Source organism: Cutaneotrichosporon oleaginosum (assembly GCF_008065305.1).
Source record: "Cutaneotrichosporon oleaginosum strain ATCC 20508 chromosome Unknown ATCC20508_contig05, whole genome shotgun sequence".
NCBI lineage: Eukaryota > Fungi > Basidiomycota > Tremellomycetes > Trichosporonales > Trichosporonaceae > Cutaneotrichosporon > Cutaneotrichosporon oleaginosum.
This window is the reverse complement of record NW_027072174.1, coordinates 378,920-396,156: the sequence shown is the minus strand read 5'-3', so window position 1 is coordinate 396,156 and position 17,237 is coordinate 378,920. Positions and strand designations below refer to the sequence as shown.

Here is a 17,237-nt window from a genome sequence, read left to right as displayed (position 1 = left end):
GCTGTGCCGATGCCGCGAGGTGCTTAATGGCGGCTCATCGGGCGGCGCGAGACACTTCCTATTCCCCAACAACAACCCCGGAAGAGTAGAAGTGTGCATAAACCCTGCAGCAGATGCTCTATCCCCGGCGGTACGCGAGACACTTGCGCACCTCGTCGTTGCGGCGTGCGACAAGCGCCACCGCATCAGCACCCCACACCTCGGCCGGGCTCCTGCCCTCGACCTGGACCTCCTTCTCGTGCCGCTTCGCATCCTTGTCCGTCAAAATGGCCATGTTGTCCGCGGTGAGCGGCTTCCTCGTGTCCCAATGCACGGCCTGCGGGCGCTGGGTCACGATCTGGTCCGGCACCGTCGTGCGCCCGCAGTTGACGTCCTCGAAGACGAGCGCGATGTCGTCGGCATTGACCTCGAGCGTGCGCTGCAACCCCTGCGCATTCTCGCCGCGGGCGTGCGCGACCCGCGCTTGCCGCTCGGACAGGTTGCGCTCGATCGTTGTGTACAGCTTGCGGCGGTTCTTGATCTCGCCCCCGGCGGGCGCGAGCGGTTTGCCGCCAAGCTCGAGGATGATGTGCGTGGCGGCGTGCAGGCCGAAAAGGGCGGGGAGGGGCCCGAGGACGGGGAGGATGCGTACGCGGAAGTCGTCGAAGGCGCCGAGCTCTTTCACGGCGCCCTTCTGGAACTCCTCCTCCGGCAGCGGGAGGAGCTTGACCTCGCCCGGCACTTCGGTCGAGTACACGGTCGGGATGCCGCCGTGGATCCCGTTAAGGCGAAGCCGGCGGCGCACGCTGCGCGCCAGCGGGTCCTCGTACGTGTTTGAGATGTCGCTGGCGTTAGAGAGGTCGCCGTACCCAGGCGGGACTTACGCAATCTGAACACGAGTCGGGTCGCGCTTGGCGCCCGCACCCATGCTCGCGAACACCTTGAGCCCGTTCTTGCGGCAGTGCGTGAGCAGGTCAACCTTGGTGTCGATGTTGTCGATGGCGTCGACGACGTAGTCTGCGCCATCGAGCCACGTCTCCGACTCGCCCTTGCGCCACAGCCCGATCTTAACGTCCACCTGGGCCCACGGTGCAATACGTTTAAAGTATTTCTGCATCGCGATGACCTTGGGCGTACCCACGTCCTCGAGGGTCGCGCACGCGTGCCGGTTCAGCGAGCTGAGCGTCGCGAGGTCGTAGTCGATGAGGAGGAGGCGTCCGACACCCGAGCGCAGCAACATCGTCGCGGCCCACGACCCGACGCCGCCACAGCCGACGACGACGACGTACGAGTCGCGGATGGCCCTCATCGACTCGTCCCCCAGGAACGAGTAGTTGCGCGTGAGCTTGAGTCAGCGGCACGCAAAGCACTCTAACACATGTTGGCGTACTCACCTGTTCCCGGATCAGCGACTCGTCATACTCGCCCTGCCACTTCCACTCTGGCTTCTCGAACGGTGTCTGCGGTGCGCTCTCTTCGCTCTCGGCCTGCTTGGCCTCCCACTCGGCAACGTCGCGCCCAACTTGCGCCTTGAGCTGCTCAGTACGGTAGTCTCGCCGCAAGGACTGGTACGTGAGGAGCGCGCTTGTCGTCGCGAGAGAGGCCACGAGCGCCGTGAGCGCGATAGACTGCCCAAAGCTGAGGCCGGAGCGCTCGGGCATGGTGAACAAAGAGAGTAGAGTGACGAGTTGAGCAGCGGCAACTTTTTGTGTTTTTACCTCCACCGGCACATGACGATGACGAGAGACGCCGGCGCCACCCGCGTCCACCACGGCCGTCGTCCGCGCAGGCGTCGGCAGAGACGGACTGACCCTTGGCTGTGTAGATGCTTGCACTCGACGCCCCTCGAGTACCGCTTGCCTCCACGCCCCAGCACAGCATCGTCGGCGACACATACATGCTACAGTCTAGTCTAAAGCGTCGGGTTGTCCTTGCGGAGCATGTCGTGCTCCTCAATGTCCGTTTCGCACTCCCACGGGTATGCGAGCCAGACATCGGGCGTGTCGACGGCGGAGAAGTACGCGACGTCGGCGGGGATCTCGCCGGCCTTAGGCTTGAGCCTGGTGTCAGCGGGCGACTTGCCGGATCCTCCATCCTCATCCGGACTGGGATGACTCTGCGAGGACACCTGCAGCCCTTCCCACACTCACTTGTTGTGCACGACGAAGATGCCGAGCTTGGTCTCGGCGCGCAGGCGCTCGCGCTCAGTCACGTCCTCGATTGCCTCGAGGTGCTTGTTGATGTCCTTCTGCATCTCCTTGATGGTGTACACGAGGGTGGTGCGGGTGTCGTCAACCTCGTCGACAATCAGGATGCGCCGGCCAAGCAGACCGCCGTGCTTAAGCTTGGAGCCGAGCGTGGAGAAGTCAATCCACTGAACGCGGACAACCTCCTGGCCGGCAACCTCCTCGATCTGGGGTTAGTATGTGCGGCAGACGATGTGGGGCAGAGAACAGCGGTAGATAAGAAGTGGCGTGCGCAACAGCCCGGCGAACATCACACTGCAATCACCCCGCCCAGCTAGACTCACACCGCCCAGGCTTTCGTAGAGCGTCAGTCCGACGGCCTGAATGGGGATGTTGCGCTTCTTGCCCTCCATCGTGACCTTGCAGAAAGTGCGCAGGATACGGGCGGGAATGAAGCCGCCGCCGCCGATCGCGATAAACAGGTCCGGCGAGAACTCGGACATGATGCGCGGCGCCGTGCGCGCGATCGCATTGTGGATGTCGTTGTACGACAGGCGGAGCCTGGGGTTAGGGGGGGCAGGGGGCGAATGCGGGAGTGGCCTGTCGACAGCAGGTGCTCGAGCGCCTCCATGCCGCGCCGGAGTCTGCCTGATCTGGGCCACGCACGCAGCACTCCGACGTTGCGGGCGCATCGCCGCCAGTGCATCTCCCTCTCTCGTGACCGAAACACTCACATTGGAGGAGCCATGTTGACGGGGTCGACGGTCACAAGACGGGGGTCGAGGATGGACAGAAAGCAAACCTCTTATCGATCGAGCGAAATTTAGGTCCAATCATGACGCTGCTCGGCCTATCCCGGCTCACGTCCCGGAGCTACCGCTACTTCAGGCGCAGGTGGGGATGCTTGCACCATTGTTCGCTGAGGTCCACAACTGATGCATTGCACGCACGGGTGTGTTCGCTGCCCCGAAGACGTTCCGCGCCAGTGTGATCGCTGAGACCGAGATCGAAGATCTGCCAAGTGGGTCACGTGCCATGCCGTTATCTCCGAGCTCATACCGCCAAGCGAGCTCCGGTCAGCCCATACCCATTACACATATACTAGTCTATAACGACACTGCTGACGGCTCTAATTCGTCTTCATCTCTCACGCACTGAGCTCGGTCTTGACCACCGCCAGCGGAGCATCAAGCCGAAGCGGTGTCTTTGCATCGGCGAGGTCGTTGCTGCTCGTGAGGCTGCCATCGCTCTGATTGTTGCCATCACTGTCGTCGCTGCTGCCCTCTACACTCGAGATCTCATCCTCCTCATCACCCGTGAGGTCGACAACGGACACGCAATTCTTGCGCGGAAGTGGATCGATAACCTCAACTGACGGGGTGGCACTACTCGCGTGCGAGGTGCCTCCGGAAACGTAGAGGCCATCCATCACGTTCCCTCCATCGACGGACAGATTCACGTCCGACTTTGATATGGCGATAGACAGCGTTTCAGTCACAGGGACAGAACTCTTCGGCTCCAGTCTCTCAGCAGCGTTCTTGGCAGGTTTGGGACCGCTGTCGGGCACTACGACTTTAGCCCAAATGGGGGCATGAGGGGCCGGCTTGGGGTCTTGGCGGTCGCTCGTCTCGTCGCCTTTTATCTCAGCCGCCTCAGGCTCGCTATCCTTTTCGGCTTTGCCGCTCGCCCCGCTCCCGTTGTCCTTGCTCTTCCCGCGACCCTGGTGCGGGCTACTATGCCCCGCCTCGCGATCGACGGCGGCAAGCTCCTCGATCGTCGGCTTGACGTCGGCGTCCTGCGCAGGGACAGTCGTCTCACCAGGATCGCATCCAGATGCGTGATCCGAGCCTCGCCAGAATCCGACTCGGCACGCGTTGGGCCTTGCACTGTCCTTGTTGCCGTTCCGAGGCACTGGATCTCCCGTCGTGTCGTCTAACTCAGAGAGCTGACGTTTTTCTTCTGCGCCGTCTATCGAGCAGGGCTCGCTTCCCGAGACAGAGAGACTTTTGGCGCCGCTCGTATACTCGTCCCTCCGGCACTGGCTCGGCACCGCACTCGTGGAATGCGGCGCTGTGACAAGGTATCCTTTCACCGTCTCGTCTTCGAGACGCTCTGGTCCAGGGCGTGGGGCTTCGGCCAGCGCGGCGTCGACGCTTTCACGGGAGGCTGAAAAATCGGTCAGCCCACGACGTTGCCGCGCCTTACCCTCGTTAGAGTACTCGGTGAGCGCCGTCTTCTTCCAGACGCAGCTGAAGCAGAACATGGTGTGAGTGGTGAGGAGAACATCCGGGAGCGTCGAGAAGGGGACGGCGACGGGAGCAGATTGCGGGCATCGTGATCAGCGTGTGGCATGTGGCATGTGGCGAGTGGAGAGTGGCGAGTGGCATGTGGCATGTGGCATGTGGCATGTGGCATGTGGCAGGGAAGGTGGGTGCGACGGCGCCCGCACGGTGCGACGTGGGGGCGATGTGGGCCGATGTCAATGGCGAAAGACAAACCGAACGAGGGGTGCCGAAGGGGCGGTGTGGCTGCATCGATGCGTGATCATAGTGCCATAGATCCGGGATGAGCGAGCATGTCAGCGAGACAGGCGTGGCGGCCATCGTTCTCCGTTCCCTGAACGTGTAAGGCCCCGTTCTTGTCAGTACGCCTTTTCCCACACTGCTCCCTAATGCGACATCTTGTGCGATCGTCGCGGGTAGTAAGAGCAGCCGATCGGAGGTGGGGTAAGCGGACAGTCAGATGATACCGGTTGCGCTTTCTTGGGGCGGCTGTCGGCGTGAGAAGGTCAGAGCGTCAATCTGGTTACAGTCCCCTTCACCCGACTTGATATTATGTATAGATCTGTCATAACTGTACTGTGTACAACATCGTCAAAGGTCGTGATGGCCAGTGGCCCTAGTCTTGTATTGTGTAAATGTGTAGGTGTGTAGTGGGTGTGCCGTGGTGGCGGCCTAGCCCCATGGTCGGGGCAATTAGGGGTGGCATGCAAGGTTGAATGCCTTTGATTGCAGGAGGGATGCCGTGCTCGCGAAAGACAGGAGCCAGCGTGAGCGCACGGGCTCGCCGGGGCCAAAGATGGCCGGCCACTCGTGCTCGGCCTCGTCTAGTCGCAGCTCGTACGAGTACGTGGTGGTGTAGGAGGAGTGAGGAGATTGACTGAGCCGCGGTGAGGAGGCGGGGGAGGGTGTGCTGTCGGACTCGGAGTCAAAGTCGTAGGTGTGGTACGGCGTGGTCTTCTTCGTACATTCCGCGTACTGCTCGTCCTGGTAGTACTCATCGTCGTCGAAGTAGTCCTCCATGTCGACACCCGCCGCCTTGAGGCACTCGTACTCGTCCCACACTTCGAATGCGCGAATGAGGCCCCATGCCATGTTGGCAAGGTGCATGCCGGCGGGTATGGTGCCGCGCGCACACGCGTGTGGTCCGTGGAGGAGTTGCTGCTGTCAGCGTCTGTGGCACTGTTCCGCTCCAGTGTTGAGTGACTCACAAACTCGAGGGCGTCGTCGACAAAGTGCGGCGAGGCGGGGCTGAGCATCTCGAGACTTGTACACCGTTTTCCGTTCATGCTAGTGCTCAGAGTCGAGTCTGAAGGGTACGCTGGGGTTCGTGATCGTAGATAGGGAGAGCAGGAAGAGGAGGCGGTGAGCATGTTGTTCACAGCGCAATTATATATTCTGCTGCATGCTGCGGGCCTGGCCCGGGGATGACTGTAGCGGCATCAGGATGCTGCGAGGGTGGCTCGAAGGGGAGGCCAGGATGCAAGGAGCTGCAGAGTCGACAGACGCCCTGTGCACACCCTGCGGCTTGGTGTCGACGAAGTGTGGTAGGCCAGGGTATTTAGTCGGGGCAGGGCGAGCGCGCGCCACAGGGAGTTTTGAGCAGAGAACCTTGGGTCTTGGAATGTTGGGATCGGTGCGCCAGCTCGCCTGATCAGTTGTGCGCTGGCCTTGAGCCCACGCCCGCACTCGTGTGTGTGAGGGTAAACCATGGACGCTTGGCACGCACACCCGCCTGCGCCGCGCACTCGCCTGCACCCGCCCAGCGCCAGCAGGTCTGTACGCAATAGGTTTCCTGTATGATGACGAGTCTGAATGAGGCCGACGGGCATGCTTCGGCCCAAGCGAGCTTTGTCAATTGACATCGAATCAATCGATGGAATGTATGCTGATTGCGGCGAGCCAAAAAGTTTGGTGCAATCTCGTAGTAAATCGGGCAATCAAGGACTGAATGGACGGCGTCAGAGGCTAATTGATTCCTCGTCATCCTCGTCATTCAGTCAGTCTAGAAGTGCTTTGAATAAATTTTTGTCGCATTCAGTTGTACTCAACGGCCGCCCAACACGTCAAATTGAGCATGCCAGACGAAAAGTCATGAAAGGTGGGCAGGCTCCGCACCGCGTGGGCGTCAGTCGATCATTGCAGCCAGTTCGACGCCAGGCTGACCAACAAAAGAGATGCAGAGGGGGTCGGTGCGGAATGCCACCTAGTAATTCAGTCACGCCGGGATGCCATCGGGGCGCGGGTCGGGCCTCGGGTGCTCCGCTGTGGCGCACACGTGGACGTCATTAAGCGGTGGTGACAATGCTATGGTGAGGGTGGAAAATGCTGGACAACGGGGTCTGCTTCATGCTTCTAGCTCTCGGAGGTTAGTTGAGGAGACTGACATCCTCTTCACGGAGGTTTCACTAAGCATGCTCTGCAGCATTTCGTACGTTGGATCTTCACAGCTTGCCACGCGTCCGCCGTTCCGCACCACATCACCGAACCACCTCAACATCTCGACATCTCAACACCGACATCGCCACCCCCACACGCACGCGTAGCTCGCCACGGCACACGCCACCGCCACGCACACGCACGGCTCTTCTGACTCATAGCGGCATGTATTTGGCTGTACGTACGTGCTGCAGGCGCGAGACGCGGTAACACGGAATGGACGCTGTTGAAATGTGCGGCGCGAGTGCGGAACTGCATACCGATTTACTGGGTCTTGCCCTGTGGGCTGTTTGTTGGCGGCGGGCTGCGATGTGAGGCCGTGGCGGACGGACGCAGAGCGGGCCAAAAGCGACTGAGCGCCACGGCGTCGCCACAGTGTAACAGCGGCCTCAGGGCTTGCCGTCGCTGGAATCGGGGGGTGTCCCTGCCTCTGAATCAGAGGACGCAAGTCGCAGAGCCACCTGCTGCGCTGCCTGCGGGTCGTTGCAGCCTCAGAGGGCGCCGTTTCATCCTCCGGTAGCGTCTCGGGATGCTATCGGGATCTATCGGGCCAGACCGATTCACTATGAGACGTCACACCAGCCGTTTGCTGACATGATAGGCAGGATGCCAGGCGGCCGGGCGTTATGTGCCAGTGCCAGGTGCTAGGAAGCCAGGACCATAGGCCTGGCCGTAGATGCTGGGGGCCATTCCTCATGCTCGGATCGCGTTCGGCGTGGGAGAACGCCATTCCTTCTCGGTTAACGGGGAACGGGGATCAGTTCCATACCGCAGCGGAATGTCGGTCGCGAATGTTCTCCGACAACATTCGGACACCGCTCGACTTCAGCTGCCTCGCGACGGTACGACTGCGCAAGCGAGCGACACGCAAACCCAATCTGCATCCCAAACTCTGGTTCTGGTCGGTCAAACGCGAACTCGAAGGTTGCGGAAAATTTACCGGCGCCCGGTTTGATCATCATCCGTCTGCGGAGAGTCCTGAGCATGAATTCGGCAGGGCTCGCATGCACGGTTTCACCCTACGGCTCCACGCTCCAGCTCCAAACATCCCGGCTGGGCAAGTGGAGCGGAAGGCTGACGCGGTTTGGGAAGGAGAGGGGAAGAAGAGGAGAAGGGGGGGGGGGAGGGGGGGGAGGGGGGGGGGAAGGACGACGACGACGACAAAGGAAAGGGCCGCGGAGCAAGCTCGGTTCCAGGACAGCTCTGATCATAGGGCCGTTCTTCCGCAGTTCATCAGCGGAGAGTTGAGTGACTACCCCCGATAAGGCAGGCGTTGCGTGTGGTGTTCGCGTGGTGCTTGTAGGAGGCGGTCGGGAGAGTCAGAGGGTAGTGATAAGTGAGTGAAGTGAGTGGTCGGACTAGCCCGGCTTGGCGGCGGACATGTGGGTTGCATCCGCGGAAGAACGGCTGGAGCATGCTTGAGATAGTCGCAGTAACGCTGTCACGCACCCAGTGAGCTGGACAGACCTGAGGGTGAGTGTGTGGCACTGTGGCGTCGGCTTGCAGTTGAGGCGGAGTGCAACGTAGGAGCAGCTCGGCGTGCTCCCGCTGTAGATCAGCAGCGTGGCAGCGGCGTGGCTGCGGGATCGCCTGCTGATCTCGGCGTCGTGGCTCCGCCGGAGGAGTATACCCGGAGAGTTGAGTGGGAGGCGCTTAAACTGTGTTAAACGGACATTTGTTTGGACAATACACCAATAGCAATTGCTCGAGCTCGCCTGGAGAGCTGCGTCATGCACACTGAATGAGCGAGTAAGTGTCCGAGGCCATCTTCGTCTTTGTCTGTATTTTGGGGCGTGGCTGTCGATCACATAAATGAAGTGGCTGCATAGTCAGCGCTCCAGGCGCTGACACTACACGGTGGGGTGGCATTGAAAGAAGGAGGAATCGACCAAATGCAATTCAACTGCTGCGACGGAAATGTAGAATCACGCAAATTCGGATGCGAGGTCGGTAGCAAAAACGTCGTCGTCGAAGCAACCCGCGTCACCGGCCGCATCTTCGGCTGCGTTGGGGGAAGAGTTGCTGGTAAAATTGTCGGAAGGGATGAGGGGCAGGTGAGGCTGGCCACAGTGACCGGAAGGGGGAGCTTTGAGGTCGTTGTTTTCATTCCCCGCCTCTTCGCAGCTGTCCTCGTCTTCGTCCTCAGTATCACCATCGTTGTGAGTCGCGCTGTAAATGTTTACCTCGGCTTCTGTGTTGGGCGCGGGGGACGAGCTCGCGTGCGTGTCCGAGTTCACGGAAAGAGGATGATCTTTGCCTTCGATGGGGGCAGTCTCGGGCCTGCTATTGTGAGGCTGGTGCGAGTGGTGCTGCCCCGTGTACTTGCGCCCCTCATCCCCATGGAGCGAAGCAGCCTCAGAGGCAACCCACGGCGCCTCGTCCTCCAGCTCGTCGCAGAAAGGAAGGTCGTCGTGGTCGTGTGCGTCGATGTCGGCGCTGAAGGCGGCTGCCTGCGCCTCACTGTTACGCGAGTGGCCCGTGGCGCCCGACTGCGGCGAGGCGGAGTCAGAAAAGGACTTGGACGTCTGCGCAGGGGAAGAGTCGGAGGGCTTGGGAGACGCATGGAGAGCGGGGTCCGCGGCCGAACTGTTGAGACGGGCCTCGCCAGGAGGAGTGTGGACTGGCTTGTCCTCGTCGCTCTCGTCCTCGTCCTCCTCATCCTCGTCGTCCCCATCACATTCCTCGTCCTCGTCAAATCAACGGATGTGGCGTTCGAGTACGTGTTCGTGTCCGGGGAGTTCATGGCTGTGGCCGGGTCGGCATCGGCGCCTGGGCCAGAGGAAAGGGTCGTGTTGCTGACCGTCTCGGTGGTCTCGTCGAAGTAAGAAGTGCCGTTGGAGGTGTCGTCATCGGAGGTGTTGACGCCAGCGTCCTTGTCGAACGTGTCGTCGGAAGCGTCGGTGCCGTCACGGTATCCGCCATGGGCGGTGAAGGCGACGATCTCGTCGTCGCAGTCGTGCCACTGGTTATCCTGCCACTCGTCGTCCTGCCACTCGTCTTTCCAATCGTCGTCCTCCCACCACTCGGGAGCAGGCTCAGCGCCGCGAGGAACGGCGACAGTGGTTGGGGCGCGCGGTGGGTTTGGGACAGCCGCCGCGAGCATTGCCGCGCAGAGGAGGGCGAAGAGGTACATGTTCATGGCCCTTGGTCAAGGAGCGTGATGGGAGAGAGGAGGAGAGAGGACTGGGGTCAGTGACGAAAGGAGCCAACCCACCAATCTCTGCGTTGCCGGAACGCAGGAGGTCTAGAGAGCGTGAGTCGCTGGCAACAAGAGTAAGACGCAAGTCCAGAAGTGAGTAGATAAAGCATGTTGCCAGCTGCCAGCGGCCAACTGCCAGCGCCAGCACGACAGAGATCGCCGCCTTCGCGCCCCTCGTCGCAACCCCTTCGCGATCGTTGCAGTCGCTCACATAGTCCATTGTCCAAACTACGCACCCGGCCCATGGCTCGCATCGCCCCTCGCAAAGCAGTGTGTCCGCTTCCCTACGGCCGTGAGGTTTCCGGCCTGCGCCCAGAAGTCGACACAGCTCTCGTCGACACCAGCAACACACGCGGCGCCGACTCGCGTCCCGGGCCCAGCGGCGAGGGCGGCGCTGCTGCCCCCCGAGTCGGCGATGTACGCGACCAACGCGCCCGGCGGGTCCGCGTACGTGCTCAGGCAGAAGGTGCCGTTGTCAGCCGGGCGGTAGATCAGCGCCCACGCCCACGAGAGGTATTCTGAGCCGTTGACGTAGTCGCCGGCGATGAAGTCGGCGCGATCGATGAAGCCTGTGCCCCAGGTGTTTTCGATGAGCGAGGAGGAGGAGGAGGGGGTGGAAGAGGGGGAGGTGGGGGTTGAGGGAGAGGTCGGAGAAGGGGAGAGCGAGGTCGGCGAAGGGCACGACTTGGTGGCTTTGCGCGGGGCCGCGAGGGCGGGCGCGAGCGCGGCGAGCGTGATAGCGAGCGCGAGCAGGCGCATAACGTCCAAGTCAATACCTGGCAGCTGGCAATACCTACCTGTTGCGACGAGTGAGAGGAGTGAGAAAGGGAAAACGGCAAGCGAGATTATAAGCTTCCCGCGTCGACTGCCGACTGCCAGTGATAGTTTCCATTCCTCGAGTTGGCGCATGACCTCACTCCGGGCGTCACTTGATCCGCCGCAATCGAGCGTGGATGTGCATTGATGCTCAGATTCTCGCCTGGGGATGGCGAGCGACGCTTCCAGCGCCCATGGCGGTGCATCCGAGCGAGGGAGCGAGTGCGACGTCTACGGCGAGTGCGAGCTAAGAAGAACAAGAACAACAACGCCACCAACATCTTATCCATCTGATCCCGCCACATCCACATACTGTACACCCCCTCCCCCTACATCCCCCCCGGCTCCTGCCATACCTGCGGCGCAGCCGGGAACCAATTGGCCATATCATCCAGCGCGGAAATATCCACGCTCATCTCGTCTGCGCTCGGGAACCACGCGGCGAGGTTGAACTCGTCGGGCCACGCCCCGGGGTCGGCCGGGAGGAGGTGCGTCTCGACGGGCGACGGCCCGGTCGCGGACCCCGGGCCCGGCGCGGGCGGCGTAACTTGGAACGCCTGTACGGGGTCCTGCCACGGAAAGGGGTTGAAGCCGGGATACTGTGTGGCCGCGACGGCCGAGGCGCGGCGCGACGCCGCGGTCTCGGGCGCGGGCTGGACCGCCGCGTCCGAGATGCGTGTGTATGGCAGAATGCCTTGTTCGCGGGCTTTGCGCAGCGTGCGGCGCAGGCCGTCGGCGAAGGGGCCTGCGGCGACTGTTGTTAGCCAAGGACGGACGGAACGGGGGTGACGCACAGACTGGGAGCTTGAGCAGCAGCTTGTCGATGTTCAGGCTGATGTCTTGCAAGTCGCATGCGGTAGGGAGGAGCTCGCACATCCGGATCAGGTAGCGGCTCGTCGCGACGATGCCGACGTAGTAACCGTGGTTCCCGAACTCGCTCTCCTCTTCGAGGCGCTTGTTCGCCAAGCAAGAGACAAGGAATGCCCCGCATCGCATAGCTTCGGCCACCCAGCCCTGACGCTCTGGGTTGAGGCGCGCAATGTCGCCCTTCTTGTGCACGCCATGCCATGCCGGCGAGTTCGTGTACATGATGCAGTACGCCTTCTGGTTGTCGAGCTCAATGCGGAGAAAGTGGTCATTTGGAAGGCCGATACGGTCAGGGATAAGCAAGCACGTGAAATATTCACTCACGATAGTAGCCCAGCCAGTAGTCGTACAGCTCGTGTATGCCCCGGTTGGCCATGCGCACGAGGCGGTCGACTTCGGCCTGGTCCTGGCTCGCGAGGCTCTCATGTGGGCGGAACGGGATTTCGCGAAGCTCACACATCTCGCAGGCAGTAACAAGGCGCGAGTCGTTGAGATTTGACAGCGGGTGATCCAGCAAGTCACGCGCATACTGCGTGCGCTTGCCGTGTGGGCTGTTGAACTGGATGGGCAGAGAGTGGTTGAACGACATCTCGTACGACAAGCGCATGAGCTGGGGTCAGCTGACTTCAGATTCGTGGGCTTACCGCTAGCCACACGCGCGCACCAGCGACGAGTGGACGCTGCCTCTCCAGCAGCCGGTTGGGATGCCGTGCGGTACGGATCTTGTGGAGGTACGGCAGGCAGCGGTACAGGCGCATGTCGACGGCCAAGGCCGTGGCGTGGCAGCACGTCCGCCACGCATGTTCTGAGTAGTGCACAAGCACAGTCAGGCCCTGTACCGTCTCGAGCGTCGCCACAGGCGAAAACAAGGTGAGCTTGACCATGTGCTCCGCCTGATCCTTGAGTTGCCGGGAGAGCGCGGACGGTTCGCCTGCTGCCTCACGGTGCCGCAGCGCCACCATCAAAATCACAGTCATGCACAGCGGCGACTTGCGCATGTGCTCGAACGTGTCCTCCTTCGGGTCGAAGACGGGCACAAATGGGTGCGAGTATTTGAAGAAGCGGTCAAAGAGGTGGCGCGCCTCGTCTTCGGGAATCTGCCCGCTGGTGATGGGATCAAGAGCGTGTGCTAGCAAGTCGCCGCGTTCGCGGATCGGCGGCTCCCACTCGTCTCCATCACTCGTGCCTGTGTTGCGCTTGCGCTTGCGCGCGGGCGGCGGGACCGGTCCGCCGTCGCGCAGAATGTGTGCGTCCTCCTCCTGCTTGGTGAAGTGGCGGAAGGGCTCACCCTCCGCTGCCGCTTCCAGCATGTCGTCATGACTGAGCGGGGACGATGAGCGCGTGCGTGCCGGCAGACGCTCGCGCTCATGGCTCATCGGCGCCTGCTGCGGCGCATGCAGGTGCGTCGGCGTGTGATGCGGATGATGTGGGGTATGCGAGTTATGCGAATGTGGAGGTGGGACATGCATGTGAGGCGGGGGGTGCATATGCGTAGGGTTGTGGTGAGGCGCCACATGCTCGAAGGGGTTACGACCGAGCGAGGGCGGCCCACTCGAGTCAGACCACGGAGTCATTGACGGCGGCGGCTCGTATGACTCGGTGCGCAGGGGATGTCGGTGGGCAGGCAGTTAGCGGGGGCCGCCGAGTCAGACTTACGAGGCGCGGTGGGGGAGACGCCAGCCGCACTCGCCGGTGTCGGCGGAACCAGGCGCGACAGTACATCCGTCATCTGATCAAGCTTTTTGTAGATGCCCGAGACGTGGCCTTCGAGCTCCTCGAGGCGGCTGGTGTCAGTTTGACCATTGATCGGATTCACGACTTGGTCGCCTCGGTCTCCTCGAGCACCTGCCGCGGCATGGGGCCCATGACGAAGCGGCATTGAATCTTCATCTGTTTACAGCGCTTGCACGGCGGCTTCTCCTTGTCGATGCACTTGATCTTCATCTTGCGGCAAGCGTCCTGTGGTCAGTCACTGTTGGGTGAGGGTGAGGCGCCTGCGAGCCATCCGGAGTACGCTATCGCCCCGAGCAGGCCTTATGCCTGACGACATCGCCGCAGAGTTTTATCAGAGCCCCAGCTGCTCCGGACCAGGACTCACACAAGCACCTGTCGTCAGCAAGCTGCTTCTCATTCCCGCCCCGCTGCCGTCGTCCGTTTCCATTCCGCGCCCGTGACTGTCCACGGCCTCCGCCGTTCTCCCGCTCCCCTCCCCTCGCGACACTCACGCGACGGCGCCTCTGCCGGAGTCCTTGTCTCGTAGACGACTTCGTCGAACTGCTCGTCGTCCGACATTGTTTGGTGGATGGATGGAAAGAGAGAGCGGGATGGATGTCTCGCGAGTTCGGAAGCCCACCGACGGGGCACCACGTGGTCACTGCCGCGCAGTCGGAGTGGCACCGAGATACGCTACTGCCGCCGGCAATGGCTTCAAGACCTCCCAACACCAACTAACGATGCTGCTGCGACGGAGAGCGTCGGAGACGGCTCACACAGCATTGGAACAGCGTCGACGACGGGCCCGCGCACTCGGAGTAGGCGGGAAAGTGGGCGAAGGTGCGGATGGCGGGAGATCTCGCCGGGTATAGCCGCGCACATGACCTCCCTCCAACCTCTCTATTGTTCTCTCTCCGCTCTCTCCACCACAATGTCCGCCCATCCGAGCGTGATCATCCTCATCGCCTCTGACGGCGCGTCGCACACCTTCGTCGCCCGCGAGCTGCGCCATTGGGCGCCCCGCCTCGCCGGGCCGCACGGCTACATCCGCGAGCTGAGCGACACCTCCATCGAAGGCACAAAGACGCTCGAAGCCTTCGCGGCCCTCGTGAGCTACGGCACACTGGACTCGCACCACGGCGCCGGCCTTTTTGCTCTCCTCGCCTTCCTGGAGAAATGGGCGCCGGCGCTCGTCGATGTCTTTGCCCGTCAAGTCGTGCATGCCGTCTGGCGCCGCGACCACGCCCTCCACCCCCAGTTGGCCGTCGCGCTGCTCGCCACGGCGGGGAAGGACGAGATGGTGCGCCAGGTGCTGTTCCTCGCGCCGCTCGAGCTCGGGCTTGGGGACGAGGACGGGGAGAGGCGCGATGTCTGGGACAGCGTGCCGAGAAAGTACCGCGAGGCCATTGAGCGGGCGACGGAGGCGGCGATGGGCGCAACGGACGACGAGAAGCTCGATACACTGGTCCTCGGGTTCGACGAGTTCTTCAAGACATAAGAGAGGCTATAATGGGGCCAGTTGTGTGCGTATCTTACAACTAGGACTCCGCTGATTTCAGAAATCACATAGATGTCGAAGTCGAACAGCAGCATGTACCTCCTATCCGTTTGAGAGTTCCGCACCTCTCGTCTTTCCGCCGGCCGCCGAGCAGCTCCAGAGGCGAGACGTGCTGCGTGAGCCGTCTTGGCAACATGAACAAAGCGAGATCAAGACAAAGACCAGCATTTGGGCCCCACGTCACGCTCGGACCTGTCGCGTCGTGCGCCTGCGCGGTGCGTCGTGCGTGTTCATCTCGTCGCACCATCTATCTCACTCCTCCTCTCACCTCTTGTCAGTCTTTACCATCGCCGCCTCTCCTATTCTCGCCTATTCTCTCCCTTGCGCTCGTCCTCGCTCGACCCCGCTTGACGTCGCTAGACCTCACTTGACCCCGAACTCTCGACGCACCTCCCTCCCTCCCCTCACCTCATGACCCGCCAGTCCATGCCCCTCGCTCGTCCCCCGCCCACCATCAGGCTCGTCACCCCGCACGGCGCGTCCTACTCATTTTCTTGGGCACAGCTGAAAAAGGCCGCGTGAGTCTTGGCGCCGTAGGTTTCTGTTTATCGGAGGCCTTGCGTGGCATCTTTCCAGCCATGTCAGGGCGCTCGCATCACGCATCACGCTCCCACTGACCACCTCCGCTCCTCTCGCACTTGAGCCGCGATAATCATCGGAACAGAGTAAACTCGCGAGAACGTCGACGGAGGAAGCAGCTCGCCATAGCCCCACGCCACTGACACCAGGCCCCGCCTCGCCGCACAAGGCGACATAGTACACCTCCGTGACGTGCGCCTGGAGAACTGGAACGTCCTGGACCCCTTCACGAATCTCGTGCGCACCGGCCGCGTCGCTTTCGAGTACCTGCCGCCAAGCGACGCGTTCCTCCTCGTCGAGTTCCTGCTCAAGTGGGAGGCGGGGTACGCGCTCGACGCGCTTCTCCAGCGCGCGCTGTTCGGCGTGTGGGCGGGTGACGTCGCGCCCGAGCTCGCGTTCGGCCTCGCGGCCGCCGCGGGGTGCCGGCAGCGCGCGCGCGACGTGCTCGATACCAAGGCGCTGCCCCGCCCCCTGCCGGGATGGTGGAAGAGCCGCGTGCCCGAGGCATACAAGATTGCCTATGAGCACGCATATGTCTCGACGGCGCATCTCGCCGAGCAGGTCGAGGTTATCGGCGACGTGTTTGAGAAGGCGTTCAAGTGATTCAATGGACACTGCAAGTTCATATACCCGCCTCATGCTGTGACATTCTTCGGCTGTATTCTATTTATCATCTGCATTGGTTGGAGCGTGTGGCAGGTCGATGTCTGACAGGTGTCAGCGGCCTCATTGATCTTGGCTCAGTCTGAGGCGCCACATGAGAGTCCGAAGAGCAAAGTTGACAACCGACCAAGCTACGACCGCGACACAGGCTGCATACAAAATACCATTTGCTTTAAATCGATACACATCGCTCGCCAACGACACTCACGTCCCAACAGTGCACATCTCCCCACTCCCACTCCCTCCTTCACGACCCCCGCGCCAACGGACTCCCCACCAACTTCTTCGTCTCATGTTCGCCGACAGGACTGTCCGCGCGCGAGTCCGCAATGCGGTCGACATCGAGCCAATGGCTCTCCTCCTTGCCCTCGCCCTTCCCCCACACATTGAACCCCAGCACGCCGACGCTCGTGACGCGACCGCGCCGCACCTCTGGCTCCGGGCTGTCGGCGCGCGAGTCCGCCGTCCGGTCGACGTCGAGCCAGTGCGTCTCGTGCGCGACCTTGTCCGCGAGGGTGGTGGGCTTCGTCGCGCCGTTCGTCTCTGTAGAGGACTTCGTCGCCTCGTTCCCAGACTTCGCCGTCGCCTTCTCCCCGTCTCCCTCCGCCTGCGTCGTTACGCGGTACACCACTTGGCCAAGCACGCGGGCCTCCCATGTGTCTTTGGAGATTGGGTGGCCCGCAGCGTCCACCTCGGTCGTGTGCGTCGCGGCGGTGTGGTAGAGCCAGTCGGGCATCTGGTGTGAGTGGGGGGTGGCGGCCGTGGCTGGCTGGACTGACGTCGTGATCGTGATCAACCAGAACAATATCGATGAACGAGTGGGTGATGAGGAGTGATTGAAGTGGGAGTCATCGCAAGCGAGTAGTGCGTGTGCGAGATGAGTGGGGGAGGAGCGGCTCACCAGGTCATGTGCCGCCGGCGATATGCAACAACATCGGCTCAAGGTCTGGACCCCACCT

At 62.0% G+C, this 17,237-nt stretch overlaps 10 protein-coding genes across 10 annotated transcripts; 2 read left to right on the top strand and 8 right to left on the bottom strand.

The window, feature by feature from the left end:
- Positions 1-118: 118 nt before the first annotated feature.
- COLE_05682 (uncharacterized protein) lies at positions 119-1,640 on the bottom strand (the record flags this gene model as incomplete). Its single annotated transcript, XM_018421264.2, has 3 exons — positions 119-824; positions 864-1,324; positions 1,374-1,640. 3 exons carry the CDS (start codon positions 1,638-1,640, stop codon positions 119-121), a joined length of 1,434 nt encoding a protein of 477 aa, XP_018280402.1.
- A 251-nt stretch (positions 1,641-1,891) lies between these two features.
- On the bottom strand, positions 1,892-2,668 carry COLE_05681 (uncharacterized protein; the record flags this gene model as incomplete). The annotated part of the gene is made up of 3 exons (XM_018424953.2): positions 1,892-2,039; positions 2,130-2,392; positions 2,510-2,668. The coding sequence occupies 3 exons, from the start codon at positions 2,666-2,668 to the stop codon at positions 1,892-1,894; spliced, it is 570 nt and encodes a 189-aa protein (XP_018280403.2).
- A 644-nt stretch (positions 2,669-3,312) lies between these two features.
- On the bottom strand, positions 3,313-4,428 carry COLE_05680 (uncharacterized protein; the record flags this gene model as incomplete). The annotated part of the gene is made up of 1 exon (XM_018426532.2): positions 3,313-4,428. One exon carries the CDS (start codon positions 4,426-4,428, stop codon positions 3,313-3,315), a length of 1,116 nt encoding a protein of 371 aa, XP_018280404.1.
- A 712-nt stretch (positions 4,429-5,140) lies between these two features.
- On the bottom strand, positions 5,141-5,817 carry COLE_05679 (uncharacterized protein; the record flags this gene model as incomplete). The annotated part of the gene is made up of 2 exons (XM_018422652.2): positions 5,141-5,605; positions 5,656-5,817. The coding sequence occupies 2 exons, from the start codon at positions 5,815-5,817 to the stop codon at positions 5,141-5,143; spliced, it is 627 nt and encodes a 208-aa protein (XP_018280405.1).
- Positions 5,818-8,808: 2,991 nt separating this feature from the next.
- Positions 8,809-10,022, bottom strand: COLE_05678 (uncharacterized protein; the record flags this gene model as incomplete). The annotated part of the gene is made up of 2 exons (XM_018426767.1): positions 8,809-9,543; positions 9,585-10,022. The coding sequence occupies 2 exons, from the start codon at positions 10,020-10,022 to the stop codon at positions 8,809-8,811; spliced, it is 1,173 nt and encodes a 390-aa protein (XP_018277897.1).
- Positions 10,023-10,310: 288 nt separating this feature from the next.
- Positions 10,311-10,841, bottom strand: COLE_05677 (uncharacterized protein; the record flags this gene model as incomplete). The annotated part of the gene is made up of 1 exon (XM_018426766.2): positions 10,311-10,841. One exon carries the CDS (start codon positions 10,839-10,841, stop codon positions 10,311-10,313), a length of 531 nt encoding a protein of 176 aa, XP_018277896.1.
- Positions 10,842-11,227: 386 nt separating this feature from the next.
- On the bottom strand, positions 11,228-14,057 carry COLE_05676 (uncharacterized protein; the record flags this gene model as incomplete). Its single annotated transcript, XM_065626433.1, has 7 exons — positions 11,228-11,652; positions 11,693-12,084; positions 12,116-12,375; positions 12,410-13,386; positions 13,422-13,549; positions 13,582-13,723; positions 13,982-14,057. 7 exons carry the CDS (start codon positions 14,055-14,057, stop codon positions 11,228-11,230), a joined length of 2,400 nt encoding a protein of 799 aa, XP_065482244.1.
- Positions 14,058-14,067: 10 nt separating this feature from the next.
- COLE_05675 (uncharacterized protein) lies at positions 14,068-14,976 on the top strand (the record flags this gene model as incomplete). Its single annotated transcript, XM_018419412.2, has 1 exon — positions 14,068-14,976. One exon carries the CDS (start codon positions 14,068-14,070, stop codon positions 14,974-14,976), a length of 909 nt encoding a protein of 302 aa, XP_018277894.1.
- Positions 14,977-15,447: 471 nt separating this feature from the next.
- COLE_05674 (uncharacterized protein) lies at positions 15,448-16,218 on the top strand (the record flags this gene model as incomplete). The annotated part of the gene is made up of 3 exons (XM_065626432.1): positions 15,448-15,554; positions 15,765-15,938; positions 15,969-16,218. 3 exons carry the CDS (start codon positions 15,448-15,450, stop codon positions 16,216-16,218), a joined length of 531 nt encoding a protein of 176 aa, XP_065482243.1.
- A 307-nt stretch (positions 16,219-16,525) lies between these two features.
- On the bottom strand, positions 16,526-17,014 carry COLE_05673 (uncharacterized protein; the record flags this gene model as incomplete). The annotated part of the gene is made up of 1 exon (XM_018426764.2): positions 16,526-17,014. One exon carries the CDS (start codon positions 17,012-17,014, stop codon positions 16,526-16,528), a length of 489 nt encoding a protein of 162 aa, XP_018277892.1.
- Between the last annotated feature and the right edge of the window lie 223 nt (positions 17,015-17,237).